This window comes from Odontesthes bonariensis, chromosome 10 (assembly GCF_027942865.1).
Source record: "Odontesthes bonariensis isolate fOdoBon6 chromosome 10, fOdoBon6.hap1, whole genome shotgun sequence".
NCBI lineage: Eukaryota > Metazoa > Chordata > Actinopteri > Atheriniformes > Atherinopsidae > Odontesthes > Odontesthes bonariensis.
The window spans coordinates 24,357,876-24,370,432 of NC_134515.1; the positions used below are offsets into that span (position 1 = coordinate 24,357,876).

Below are 12,557 nucleotides of genomic sequence, written 5' to 3' on the forward strand. Positions count from 1 at the left end.
TATTGATCAGGCCCACGTGTAGCAGCTCTGGTGGAACGTGCCCATCACACAGGGCAGTGGATACCTGACACTATCAACTATAGATTGCATTAATCATGCTGGGACACCGCAGGGTGATCACTCTGTCGGACCACAGACGTTGGGGTTGAATCAACAGTTTGCAGCTTAAGCAAATATACATTTTTTTTACCACCGCCTTTTCATGTCCAATAAAAAAAAAATCACTGCTTGACTTGGAAGGCAAAGGCAGCCGTCAATTTACAACACTATTCTTCATGATCTGTGACGTGATGCAGAAAAATAATCAGTGACACACGTGATTTGCTGTGGCATCCTTTATATTTACACAAGTAGAAAATAATAAAACACAAATCAATCAATGAAGGGATTCCCTTGCTGTAAACGCAGCCATTGTTATTATATCTTAACTCAGGCATGTACAACGCTGACAAGCGTGTGTTGCCTCACAGAGGCAACATAGCTGAAGCCAGTAGTCTAATGCTTTAATCCCAAGATCTGTGTAAGCAGAAGTAATCTAATAAACAGAACAAATATTATTATCGTTCTAGAATGATAAATAATTGATCATCGTATGGCACAAACTGTTCTGAAAACCGTATGTACCTACAGCAAATTTGAGAGTTTGGAAGAAAAGTATACGCAAGCGCCCAAAATATATCAGATAAATACTTTGCTTTAATAATACAGTGACTATCTACCGAAGAAAAATAGCTCAAAAGCTTAAATGATCGAATTACTTTTACATCTTTCATAATTCATAATGATCACTTAATTTATACATTTATTTCTTTACGACAAAGCAGATTTGTTGACCCTACTCTCCTTCCACTAAATCCTCCTCCGGTGCAAACCTTTTACCCGGGTGCTGTCTCTTCTCTTCATCATGGCTCTTGTTAATGTTGTCCAAAAAGTCGAGCAGGAAGCTGGTCTTACTGCAGCTCTCAGAGTCCAAAACATCACACGGACTGTTTGTGCCAAATTCCGTGCTCGAGTTTTCCAAAAACCGTTTTCCTGGGTGCTGACGCTTTTCCAATTCTGGGAGGTCTTCCTCTTCATAAGCATCCCAGTCCCCTTCGCCGTCCTCATCCGAGGTATGGCGCTTACCTGGGTGTTGGCGTTTGCTGTGCAGCACCAGGTAACGCTTGCCTGGGTGCTGTCGTTTGGAAAGTTCACTTAGCAGAATAAAGGGGCTGTCAGAAATGTGTCCCGTCTGGGAGCGCTTTCCCGGATGCTGCCTTTTCTGGAGCCCCATGAACGTGTGCATTTCATCTTCGCGCTTGCCTGGGTGCTGTCTCTTTTGCACATCCAAGTCCAAGTCATCTTCGTCCTCTTCTCTCCTGCCGGGATGTTGCCTCTTCTCCAAATCATTGATATATCTCTTACCGGGATGCTGTCTTTTTGTCACCCATTCTGGCTGAGGGAAGAACCCATCTGGAAAAAAAGAAAAAGAAAAACGGGAAGGGGGAAGGGGGAAACTTATTTATTATTTATTTATCAGCCATCGAGACTACTTTAATTATCACCATGGAGCGAAATGTGTTTACAGCTCGTTTACCGCGTGCGTACATTGCGCACGAAGTGGCACGAAGTGATCCATAGCCTATTTCTTAAATTGTATCAATAGGCCTATACTGAAAGATGATTCTCTTACTTTCCACTACTTTTCTGAAAACGACATTTGAACATTATTTTTTCGAGTATTAAGCACAAAATACTGAGAATGTGTTGCCGCTTCTAGATCAAAACAGTCCACAGAAATACATCAGGTATCAGTGTCATGTAGTGGGAAATAATAAAGATAAGGATGATAATAATAAAAACGACTTTTAAAACATATATAAGAATTGTATGGCACCACTCTGCTTCAAAGTCATACATTGTTTCTTTTTTGCTTGAAATATATCCAGATCCTTTAGTTTTACGCACCGTTTCTGCCGTCTTCTTCCTGCAGCTTTTTGAGAATGGATCGTAACAGGAGACTTTCTGCTCTCTGTAATATGATGTCGTCTATGGTGGTCCTTCGGTCCGTCCCTTCCTCAGCGGAGATGCCTTGTCCATCAGACACCGTCAATTTGCAGATCGCGAGAGAAGCCAGGAAGAGAAGGCTTGCCGACTTCATGGTAATCTATTTTGTTCGTCTGCTATAGGAGATTAATGTAAGAGTAACATAATTAATGAAGGGGAACTGATTTTAAGTTCAACATTTGGACCAGAAATCTGGTTTTAGAAAAATAGAATATTAGAAGATCATATAGCCTATCTAGTCCAAATGACAAATTGTATGAAATCGTGAAGAGTAATTTTAATAAAGCTAGTGTCCAAAAACACGAGAGACGACAGCATCTCTTAAAACGATCTTTAAACAAGATTAATACAGTTTGAAACGGTCGAAATTATGTATAAAATAAAAAGAAAGAAAAACCCACACACAACGAAAACTAGAAACTCCAACCCAGTATACATAACCTATTTTGATTCCAGGGGTTCTGAAATGCGCCTTACTTACCTGAGAAGTATCCAAACTCTGGTCGTCCCCAGCCTCTGGCGTAACCGGTTCTGGCAATGGTTGCTCTCAGCTTCTCTCAGCGGTTGGTGACCCTTAAGGTTGAGTGTAGAGGTATGACAAGAAAGCTTCTCGGCTCTGCATTTATACTTCCCGGGCATTGTCGTCATACTAACGCTGGAGTAATTTTTCAGGATCCCTCTTCCCCCCATTGATGTCACCAAGTCGTGCGCAACTGTATGTGGTGAATGATCGTCCAACAGGGGCCGCAGCCCAATTTGTCATTTGAAAAACAAATTGAGAGTAAGATAGACACCAGCTCTCAACTTCATTGGTTAATATAGGTTCAGTCTTAAAGATTCTTACATTTAGAAGATATTTATGCAAGTTTTTGATTTACTCTCTTTACACGAATCCTTTCATTTTATATATATATAGCTACATAGTGTCTCTTTGTATCAGACTTTCATATTTTCATCGCTGTTTAGATCTCAGTAGACGACACGAATTGTCCGAGTTCCTTCAATAATCTGATGGTCTTCTTGTGGGGGCAGTAAGTGCTGCAGTGAGAGAGAGAGGCTATTCATATTTTCCAACCTTACCCCAAAGTCACAGCACACATGAGGGAGAGCTGAACCCATCTGGCCGGGTCTTCAAATTTTACATGGGTTAGTGGAAGCAAGTGCTGCTGATTAGAGCAACCAGGACAGACGAAATGTGATAAGACAAGTTTGACAAGTGACAAAGACAAGTGTTTTCCCCCTTCTTATACCACCAGTATAAAAACAAAATGGACCGTTTGCGAATGTATGAAACAATTTTTATGAATACAGAACTAATACGTAGACAGTATCTGCTCATTTTGGATGTTGTGCCAACAAAACGTGTCAAAGAAATCAGGTCAGAGGCAACATAAGACTAGGAAAGGGGTGCAATGGTTAAAAAAATTTGACAAGGTGGGGGATTTCTGTAAAATTAGGTTTGGCGTGGGCCTAAAGGTGTGATTGGATATGCAAAGATACATAAATGCCGAGTCCCTCTGAAGTAAAGATGGGGCAGGTTTCCCCACTTTCTAATAGACTGTGTTCCAATAGTTAAACAGCTCCAGTATTTCTGTGGCTGAAGAAAGCTGTGCAAAAGAGCAAACTGAAATATGACTGTAGGATTCCCGTAACATATAGTCATATATGACATATATGACTATATGTTACGGGGAACATTTAACATATAATGTGAAGTGTTGTTTTAAACCAGTTTTCAAGCAGTTTTTCGTTCTATTATCACAGAGATTGGAGAAGTATGTGAAAGTGTACAGAGGATTTGTCAATTATGGACAACTATTCTGTTCAGGTGAAGCCTGTGAGTATCAGCCTAGGAAAATACTGTGATGTAAACACACAGATATTGTCAGACAAGTGACTGATGCGTCCCCACAATTGCCCAAAGAGTTGGCCAAGTCCCACCAAGAACCAACAACAGCTAGAAGTTGTCAGAAAGTCTGATGTTAGATGTTCTAAGCTGGTCTTGGTTACGTTTGTGCTTTTATTTTTTTGCAGACAGTTGTTACTATGAAGTTTCAATTTGTTGATGGCAAGGATTTGACAAAGACTGAGGAAAACCAGGGAACTTTAATAGAGGGGGAGAGTGATTGGTGAATGAGAATAGCTGAGGAACACTGAGGAAACTATGTGTGAGAATGTGAAACTAGAAAACAAAAACAGGACAAAAACAAGGCAGGACCTAAACTAAACATGAAAGTAGCTGAAACATCTACCTAAAGAGTATAGAATTAAGCAAACAACCAATAACTCAAGAATACAAATCAACTCAGCATACCTAAAAACCAACTAAGAGCAAGAAGAGAGAGCAACCAAAAGGTAATCAAAGCACAAATAAAGACTAAACATTTTAAATCCTAATGACATTCACTGACTAAAGGATAGACAAGAAATGGAATAGAAACACAAAGAACCCAAGACATGAGAACACAAAACCAAAGTCCAAAAAAATCCAGATCCCATGATAGGTATAAGATATAAATCAAACAGAAAACAACGATTTGCAAAGCTCACAGACAAATATTTCAAAATAAAACACTGAAAACACATCATCCATCAGTGTTGGTAGGCCAGTCCAGGCTCTTCTACTCCAAAGCCATGCTGCCGTAATAGTATGTGGTTTCGCTTTGTCTTGCTGAAATATGCAAGGTCTTCATGCCATCCGGATGGGACAAATAGTGCTCTTAAACCTGGATATACCTTTCATCATTGATGAACCTTTTCACGTCTTTTTGACCAGATTCTCAGAACTTTTCATTATATCATAGGCTGTAGATGATAGAATATTCCATCTTTGAAATTTTAAATTGTGTATCCTTATTCTGACTTTGTTCCACAATCAGCAGATAGTTTTTTTTGCAGATCGCTCAGCCTCGGTCCATCTTAACTTGTGAGAACTTTGCTTCTCTAAGATGTTGTTTTTATCCCAACTCTTTTGGAAGTTGGTTGAAGATAGGCCTCATATTTGGATCAACATTTCACATGAAACTGTCTGTCCATTATGTACTTCACTCTATGGAAAAACTCTTGTAGTAACAAGCAGTCAGTGCTGAATACCAATGTGAATTGAAATGACTGTGTAATGCTTTAATTACATGCTATCAATGTGCTGTCACATCCAATAAATCAAGTTAAAAAATATCAAATATCATCAAATATCAAATATCATTCTGTTTGTTGTGTAAATGATCTTTATTGAAAGGTCATACTGACCTATAAATATGAGGAAAACAGTGCAGGTTTTTTATTTTTTCTAACATGTTAAATGATATTAGTTTAAAAAAAAAAAACAAGCTAACAGAGTACTTTTTCAAAAGAAGTTTAAAAAGCATTGTGTCAAACGGCACCAGCCTCTGAAACTTGGTGAGGGAGGAAATATTTTATCCCTTGAGCTAAAAGACCAACCTCTGTAAGGTAGTGAGTTTGTTCTGGCTCAAACGAACACAGAAAGTGACAGTGGTACAATTAAAACCCGTCTGATCTGTGTGGGCATACTCCTCACTCCTGCCACGTGGGTCGCCTCCCTCCTATTAGATCAAGTGTGTAAGGGTATGCTCAAAGGAACCAATTAATAGCTCAACAGATTGTGTTGTTGGATTTTAAGCAGTATGAAAGGCCCACGTGTGCTTTGGTGGGTGAAAGTCTGGTGATTCTACAGGATCTGTTGGGTGAACGTGGCGTCCTTGTAGCAAAGATGTAGAACAATAAAAGCAGATGGAGTGATTGCTGCAGGTTTAGCAGCAATTAGGCTTCTTCTTTTATAACTGTAAAGCTGTAATTAAAACACAGCTTCTTTCGCTTTATTGACTCATTTTCCACAAGAAAGCTTGCTATTATGGTCTTTCAGTGCAGGGAACTCTGAACAACTGATATTGGTCAGCATATATTGAGGAAGAGGATAGGTTAAGTGTACACTATGTGCAGTAGGAGAAAATAATAAGAGTCATTAGCTTTTCTTCTCTATCTTTTCCAGCTGATGTTGAAATATATTCACAATCATGGTGAATTACTCCAGTGTACGAAGAAGCTTTCTGCCAAGCATAGGCTGTGCTGCATGTCTATAACTTTGCAATGATCAAAAGCATTGACCATCCATCCATCCATTTTCTATACCCGTCTAATTCAATTCAGAGTCGGTGGGGACTGGAGCCTATCCCAGCTGCCATTGGGCGGGAGGCGGGGTACACCGTGTACGGGTCCCCAGTCCACTGAGGCATTTACCATGAGGCGATATGAAGGTAAAGTCTCTATAGCTGTAAGTCTGGGGTTTGACTACCATCACAGTGGTGGCCATGGTAACCTGTTCTGCAAAAAACTTCAGATTCCGTGTCTGTAGCTCAAAGCTGTGGAATCATAAGTCGGCCTCATTTATCACATCTTCTGAGTGAAGCATAACTTCTTTTTCAGACTAAAAGATGTGACTCTCTTATTACCTGTGCCCCACAGCTCAATTCCACCCATTTTCATAGACAATAAAAAAAGACTAATGATGTGTTTACTGTTACTTCCATATGAACTTTAAAGAAAAATCTTTCCCTTTTTGTTTCTTGTTGGTAGCACTGGTTAGCAGTGTCATTAACAGTTGCCATGGGAACACTATGCAGCAGCTTCTCCTGACTGTTGCCGTGGACTCTTGTTAGCGTATCAGTCAAGTAGATGACTTTTTAAGAATAAATCCTTCTTTACTTTTGTGAAACATTTAGGTATAGATGCTAATATACTTTATAATACAAGTCTAGCTTATTTCAGAAAACATGTGATGCTGTGTTGAATGTAAATAAAAATGTATTTTATAAACTTTATGATTTGGAAATCCTATTTGATTATTTGATTGAAAATGGTAAACTTTTCCCTTATTTTGCCTGAAAAATAATTTTTCAGCAAAGTTTTCCACTTCATCTGAGTCCGTCTTAAATAAACTCAAACAGAGTGTAGGTTGGGGGTGTTTCTGGATCTTATTCACATTTTCTACGGTTAATTCTTGATTTGTATAAGTAGTTGGAGCATTGAAATGTGTTTACTGACAATAAGTCTGGAAGCTTGTAGGGCTTTCAGTATCACCTTTCTCCTTGTGTGAGGGTTTATTTAGTGACGGAAGTCCATGATGGTCAGTCTCACCTGAATGTTCTGGAACTCGACTGGCTTCCACATTTGTTCTCTGGTTAGATTACCGATGCTCCACTTAATTTGCAAGTGGCATTTAGTTATCTAATGAAATATTACGGTTTAAAATATTGTACTTGGAACCTTGGTAGTCATTTTGCAAGGTAGTTTCAACCAATAAGGTCCAACGATGGCAGCTGAGTTTTAGGTGTGATGAAGGAAAACAATGACAATTCCTAAACAGCTTGGCATAAATGTTGTTATAACATCAGCTGCATCAGAACATTAGAATAGAAATAAGCTTTTCTTTTTTGAATATTTGCTTTTTTCTTTTCTCCTTTCTCTAATCGGCTTGAAATAAAGTTTGATTTGCCAACTGGCTCAGATGGCATTCGACAGTGCTAAACAGATGGTTCATCCAATCATCTGCCAAGCAATTTTTAAAAACATTAGCAGCTATATCCTGAGAATTTTGCAACATGATGTCCCTGATTGGTTTGTTAAACACCCTCTTCAACTCCTCTGACACCTTACATTGCAATCTGCTTTCAATTACTGACAAATATTTCTGCCTGTGGTGAGTTGAGGCTGAGAACTACAAGTCTGGAGATTATTCAGTGAAAAATCCGGTACGGCCTCAGAAAGAAGAGAAGCTTTTAACTAATCCGTGCTTAAAGTGGCACCATATGGATAGCACACCTGAATCTCTACATTTTCGGAGTCTAGTTGCATTTTAGGTAATGCAATTAGCTTGGTTATCGCAATTAACAGAAATCTCTGGTTCCACCGCGCCGTTCCTGTTTGCTTTTTTTAACTATTTTTTTTTTTAAATCAAGCTTATTTAATCATTTGAGAAAGCATATATCTTTTTTTTTATCACACTGAAGGTTCTGATTCCAAGCTGCAATGTTGTAAAAAGATTTTTTTTTTCATTTCTAAGAATAGTTTTCACCTCATTGATCAAAACGTTTTGCCTGTGCAAGGATATCTTCTCCATGCAGGGATCGCCAATACATGTTACATCATATTAAGTTCTTCATTTATGGTCTTGATGATGCTGTTGCTCACTGATGGACTGGATAACTGAGACAGTTGGGATTTGAGATGAACATAATAAGACCAAGACTTTTTTCAGCGTAAGGGAAAACTGTTGGACCTGCTTTCTCCTGAGAAATTGGCTATGATACTTAAAAACAGAATTTCAGTTTAGTTTTGAAATGACAAAAATTTTATTCAGCAGGGTGTTTTAACGACACTCAGGAAGATTGGGATACATTCTACCAGGATGTGATCTGAATTTGGTTCACGGTATATACTTTTTCTGACTCACAGAACAAAGATGATATGAAGGAAGTCATCGTTAAGGCGAAATGAAACACATAAAAAAGAGACAGGTTTGATGCTGAGTTCTGATCATCTCAGAAATAGTAAAATAAGGAGATTTTAACATAGGACATCAATATCTAAACCCTTTTGCTCTGGGTATAGATGGTTAAAACTGTTTGTTACTAAATACAGGAGAAGAGAGAATCCATCGTGTTCATTATCATAATGAATTTGAAATGAGTTCCTCCTTCTCTCTTCCTTTTATTGATCATTTCTGCAACCATGAAGAGTCATATTAGAGTACGTTTGAAGCCTGAGTGGTGTTTATTCCTTCATAGCAACATTAAATTCAAACTGAGATTCAGTATTTAATGAACTGATAATTAATGTACTTGATAACTGTAGTATTTCCTTCTGTGCTTAAAGTGAAGAATAATTTGCACAAGCACAAATGGGTGCAGAAGAGTACAGTAGAGGAGTAAGAAGGGAGAATAAAGTTTATTGAAACTAAGTTGAGAGTGCATGCGCTGACAGGTGAAATCCAACACCTCCGTGCTCATAGAAAAGTATCCAGAGGTGGCAAGTTGAAAGACCTCTGACTCAGACAGGAGGGATATTTTAGGAGCACAGAGTAGGAGACGGACAGCATGAAGGCAGACTCAGGAAAAAACAGTGACACTAACAAAGAAATAAACAAATGAAATAGCTGGTGTGTGTGGAGGGCATGAAAACCCTGTCCCCCAAAAGTGACACTGGCCTGACAGGGGTCACTGCAGCAGGGAATGAGTGACAGCTTACAGGGTGTGCTGGGTGAGATGGCTTGCTGAAAGTGAGTGTGTGCAAGAGGAGTGTGTCACAGGTCAGCAAGACCGATTCAGCTCTGGTGACCACAAGCTTGTTCTCTTTGTCTTGCATGTTAATATCATGCAGAAATTCAGAGGAAATGTTCTCTGTGGTGATTCCTTCCAATGGGAAAACTATTGTCATGTTTATTCAAGGTTTCCTATTCATGATTATGCATGATCTGTTTCATATGAATGATTTAGTGGTGGTATTCTTCTTCAATGAATGCACTTCAGGGCTATTCTGAAGGCAAAAGATGTTCATTCTCACCTGGATGACTGCCTTTCTGGGTCCAGTCCATCAGAGAGCGATGCCAGTCGAGTGGGTGGTACAGCAAATTTTAGAGTCAGTGAGTGTATGTTCATCAGTAAAAAAGTAGATATTGCAATGGGTTTATATGAAACAACGGTTTTCAAGCATCCAATCCTGCTGTGACATTAGCCACTGAACTGTGTGTGAGAATGCAGATGTTGGAATCAGTCAGACCAGAAATGGTGTCCATTTTGCCATTTTAGCTTCCTTGTCCAAAGTTGATATGGTCCAGTTTTACCCATGTATGAAAAGACAGGGTTATTGTATGGAAATTCTGTCCAAAATGTCCCTTTGTTACTCTTGGTATGATCTTACAATACCACAGCTAAGCCAGATTCTGTAGTAAAGATTTATCGCATGGTACGCCCTGTATTTTTCCATTATCAGTTACAGTGCCATGTATTTGCATTGTGTGCCTTGTGGTTCCGTACCATAAATGTATCACTTAGTATAATTCCTGTGGTGACGTGGTGAAAGATTTACCTCAAACTGCAAAAGAAATGGAAAAGAAATAAGAAATGTTTTAATTGCATTCACTGGCGAATGTTTTTATTCTTTTTCTGTTGTCCTTCATATACTGTGATGTCATACTATTATTTAGTCATTAAAGTGATCACTTTTTGCTTTTTTTTCTCATACTATATAGAAATTAAAAATGAAGTACGCTGCATGTGAGCCCCTCCGCTCAGGGCCGCTGACAGGTTTGGCTGGGCCCGGGACAAAATTCTCTGAATGCCCCCCCCCCCCCCCCCCCGTAGCAACCCACCCACACCCACCTCTACTTTCCCAGTCTCTCATTTATTGCGGATAAACCAAAAGGATTATTTACCACTTTGTCTGGATATGGATATGGACTGAGTGGAGTTATGGCTTTCAAAATCCTACCACAATAAAACTCACGCTATTTTATTCATTTAGAGCTCATAAACTGCACATTTCATCAACCATTTTTCACTTGACCAAGGGAATCATGTTAAGGGTACTTTTATTTATCGCCAGACCGGCGTGTATGTCCGCTGAACTTTCTGAGAATGTTCGGGGAACAAGGCGGAGCCCATTCATCTGGCGAGTGTCAAGTTAAATCAGTCTAAACGAAAGTTACAGACTACCCCAAAACTACCCCAAAATACCTGTTTGTCCCCCCCTATCGGCGACCCTGCCTCCGTTTGTTGCTTTGTTTTTCTGTCTGATTTTGGGTTGCAGCTTTTGAATACAGGGTGTGAAGACACCAGCCAGTCACAGTGAACATGTGTCGGTTTTGTAAAAATAAGTAGTGGTCAGATCGCTGTCACACACATATTCACACTCTGTTCACAGAACATGGACATTAACAATAGGGCACCAGTGTAGGGCAGTGCAACACATACTGTATAAAATCTTTGATACATTCTATCCAGTGTGATGGTATGAATGTTTTTACTTGTGCTTTAGAACAAACGTGCTGTGAAACCATTGGTAAAGTTGCCTACATTTCATCTCACCGATTGACTTGGTCATTTGGACACTGACTACCTCCTGTCTCACACTTGTTGAACACAGTCAAACTTGCTGGCCTGTAAATATCTAAAAAAAAAAGTCTTCTGAATTGCGAATGAGAACTGTAGAGTTTCACACTCATCTTTTTGACCATTATCAGTACACCGTGCTGTAACGCACCATATGTAGCTGCTCTTTTCAGCTTGAAGAGGGCAACACAAATCACTTCTCTCTGTGGGACATTCACGTCAAGCCTAACTAACCTTAAGATTTATGCTGCACCAGTTAAAATTTTGAATGTACCATATACCCTTTCACTGTGAATATGAACGAAAGTCCAAACTTTTGACTGGTACTGTGGTGTAGTGCCAAAGTTTCTTTTCTTTGTGATTTTCCGTTTTCCACGCTGTGACTAGGAATCTGAAATCACCCATCAACCTCTGGGCGTTGGGTTTGTTTCTGTTCCCATATTGACTAATGGATTGTTTCCTCATTTTTCATCACACTGAGGAGTTATTTGGAGTCACAATAAGCCCACACGGACAGACATATGCACACACACACATAGCAGAGAGAAGTTAGGAGGATTTTGCATTATTTATTTTCAAATTTCATCTCTGTTTTTAGCTGTGTCTGTTGCTCTGAGAATCTCATTATCTCTCAATGAGCTTTGTGGCGCCTGTGTGTTTCTTCAGCAGGAGGCCATGATTAGTGCACTACTACCACATGCTACAGCTCACTTATCATTGGGCTCTCTCTCTTTCCCTGCGTGTATGTCCTCCCTCATCTTCGTAGCCCTCCACCACAGTCAGGTAGTGTGTGAGACCAGCCCTAATCGTGCTAGATTGAGCTGATCTTTTAGTCTCACGCACAGCTGAAATGGCAGATGTGAGGTTTTGAATATTCCGTTCTTCAGGAGGTGATGAGAGGGAAAATTTTCCTGGGGAGAAAATCCATAATATTCAGAGCGCCGTAGAAAAAAAAAGCTGACTTTTTCAGCTCGTAGTTATGAGCTTAAACCCCCAATATTTGACAATTGATTGTACAGAAACAATCCTACAGAGATTCTTAATGTTTCAAAAAGAAAAGAAAAGAAAAGAAAAGAAAAAGAAGTACTTTGGCTTTTAAGAGTCGTACAGCTTGTTTAATCTGTTAAAACTAAATGCATGATATGGGAACGCACGTTGAGAGGTTGCCTCAGGTCTTAAGGATTTCAAATGTTATTGCAGTTTGTAAAAAGTTGTTTAGAGAAAGCAGTGGTTACATTTGCCCAAGTACAAATGGGGCTTCATATTCATGACATAATATATATTATGTTATAATTTATATATTTGTAATAAATATTTATATATCAGCTTTTGTTCTGAAATCTCACCTAACTTTTTGCTTTTTCACCACAGAGTTAGTGGCAACCA

General features: G+C 39.2%; 1 protein-coding gene across 1 annotated transcript; it reads right to left on the minus strand.

The window, feature by feature from the left end:
- Positions 1 to 328: 328 nt before the first annotated feature.
- trh (thyrotropin-releasing hormone) lies at positions 329 to 2,626 on the minus strand. Its single transcript, XM_075475721.1, has 3 exons — positions 2,528 to 2,626; positions 1,948 to 2,162; positions 329 to 1,452 (listed from the first exon to the last, which is right to left on the minus strand). Exons 2-3 carry the CDS (start codon positions 2,138 to 2,140, stop codon positions 836 to 838), a joined length of 810 nt encoding a protein of 269 aa, XP_075331836.1. The 5' UTR covers positions 2,141 to 2,162; positions 2,528 to 2,626; the 3' UTR covers positions 329 to 835.
- Between the last annotated feature and the right edge of the window lie 9,931 nt (positions 2,627 to 12,557).

Bases quoted from the DNA above. Each gene is read 5' to 3' on its own strand.
- trh (XM_075475721.1), bottom strand. From the start codon at position 2,140: ATGAAGTCGGCAAGCCTTCTCTTCCTGGCTTCTCTCGCGATCTGCAAA. The intron at 1,453-1,947 runs GTGCGTAAAACT...CTTTTTTTCCAG, and splicing joins GGAAGAAGACGGCAGAAACG to ATGGGTTCTTCCCTCAGCCA.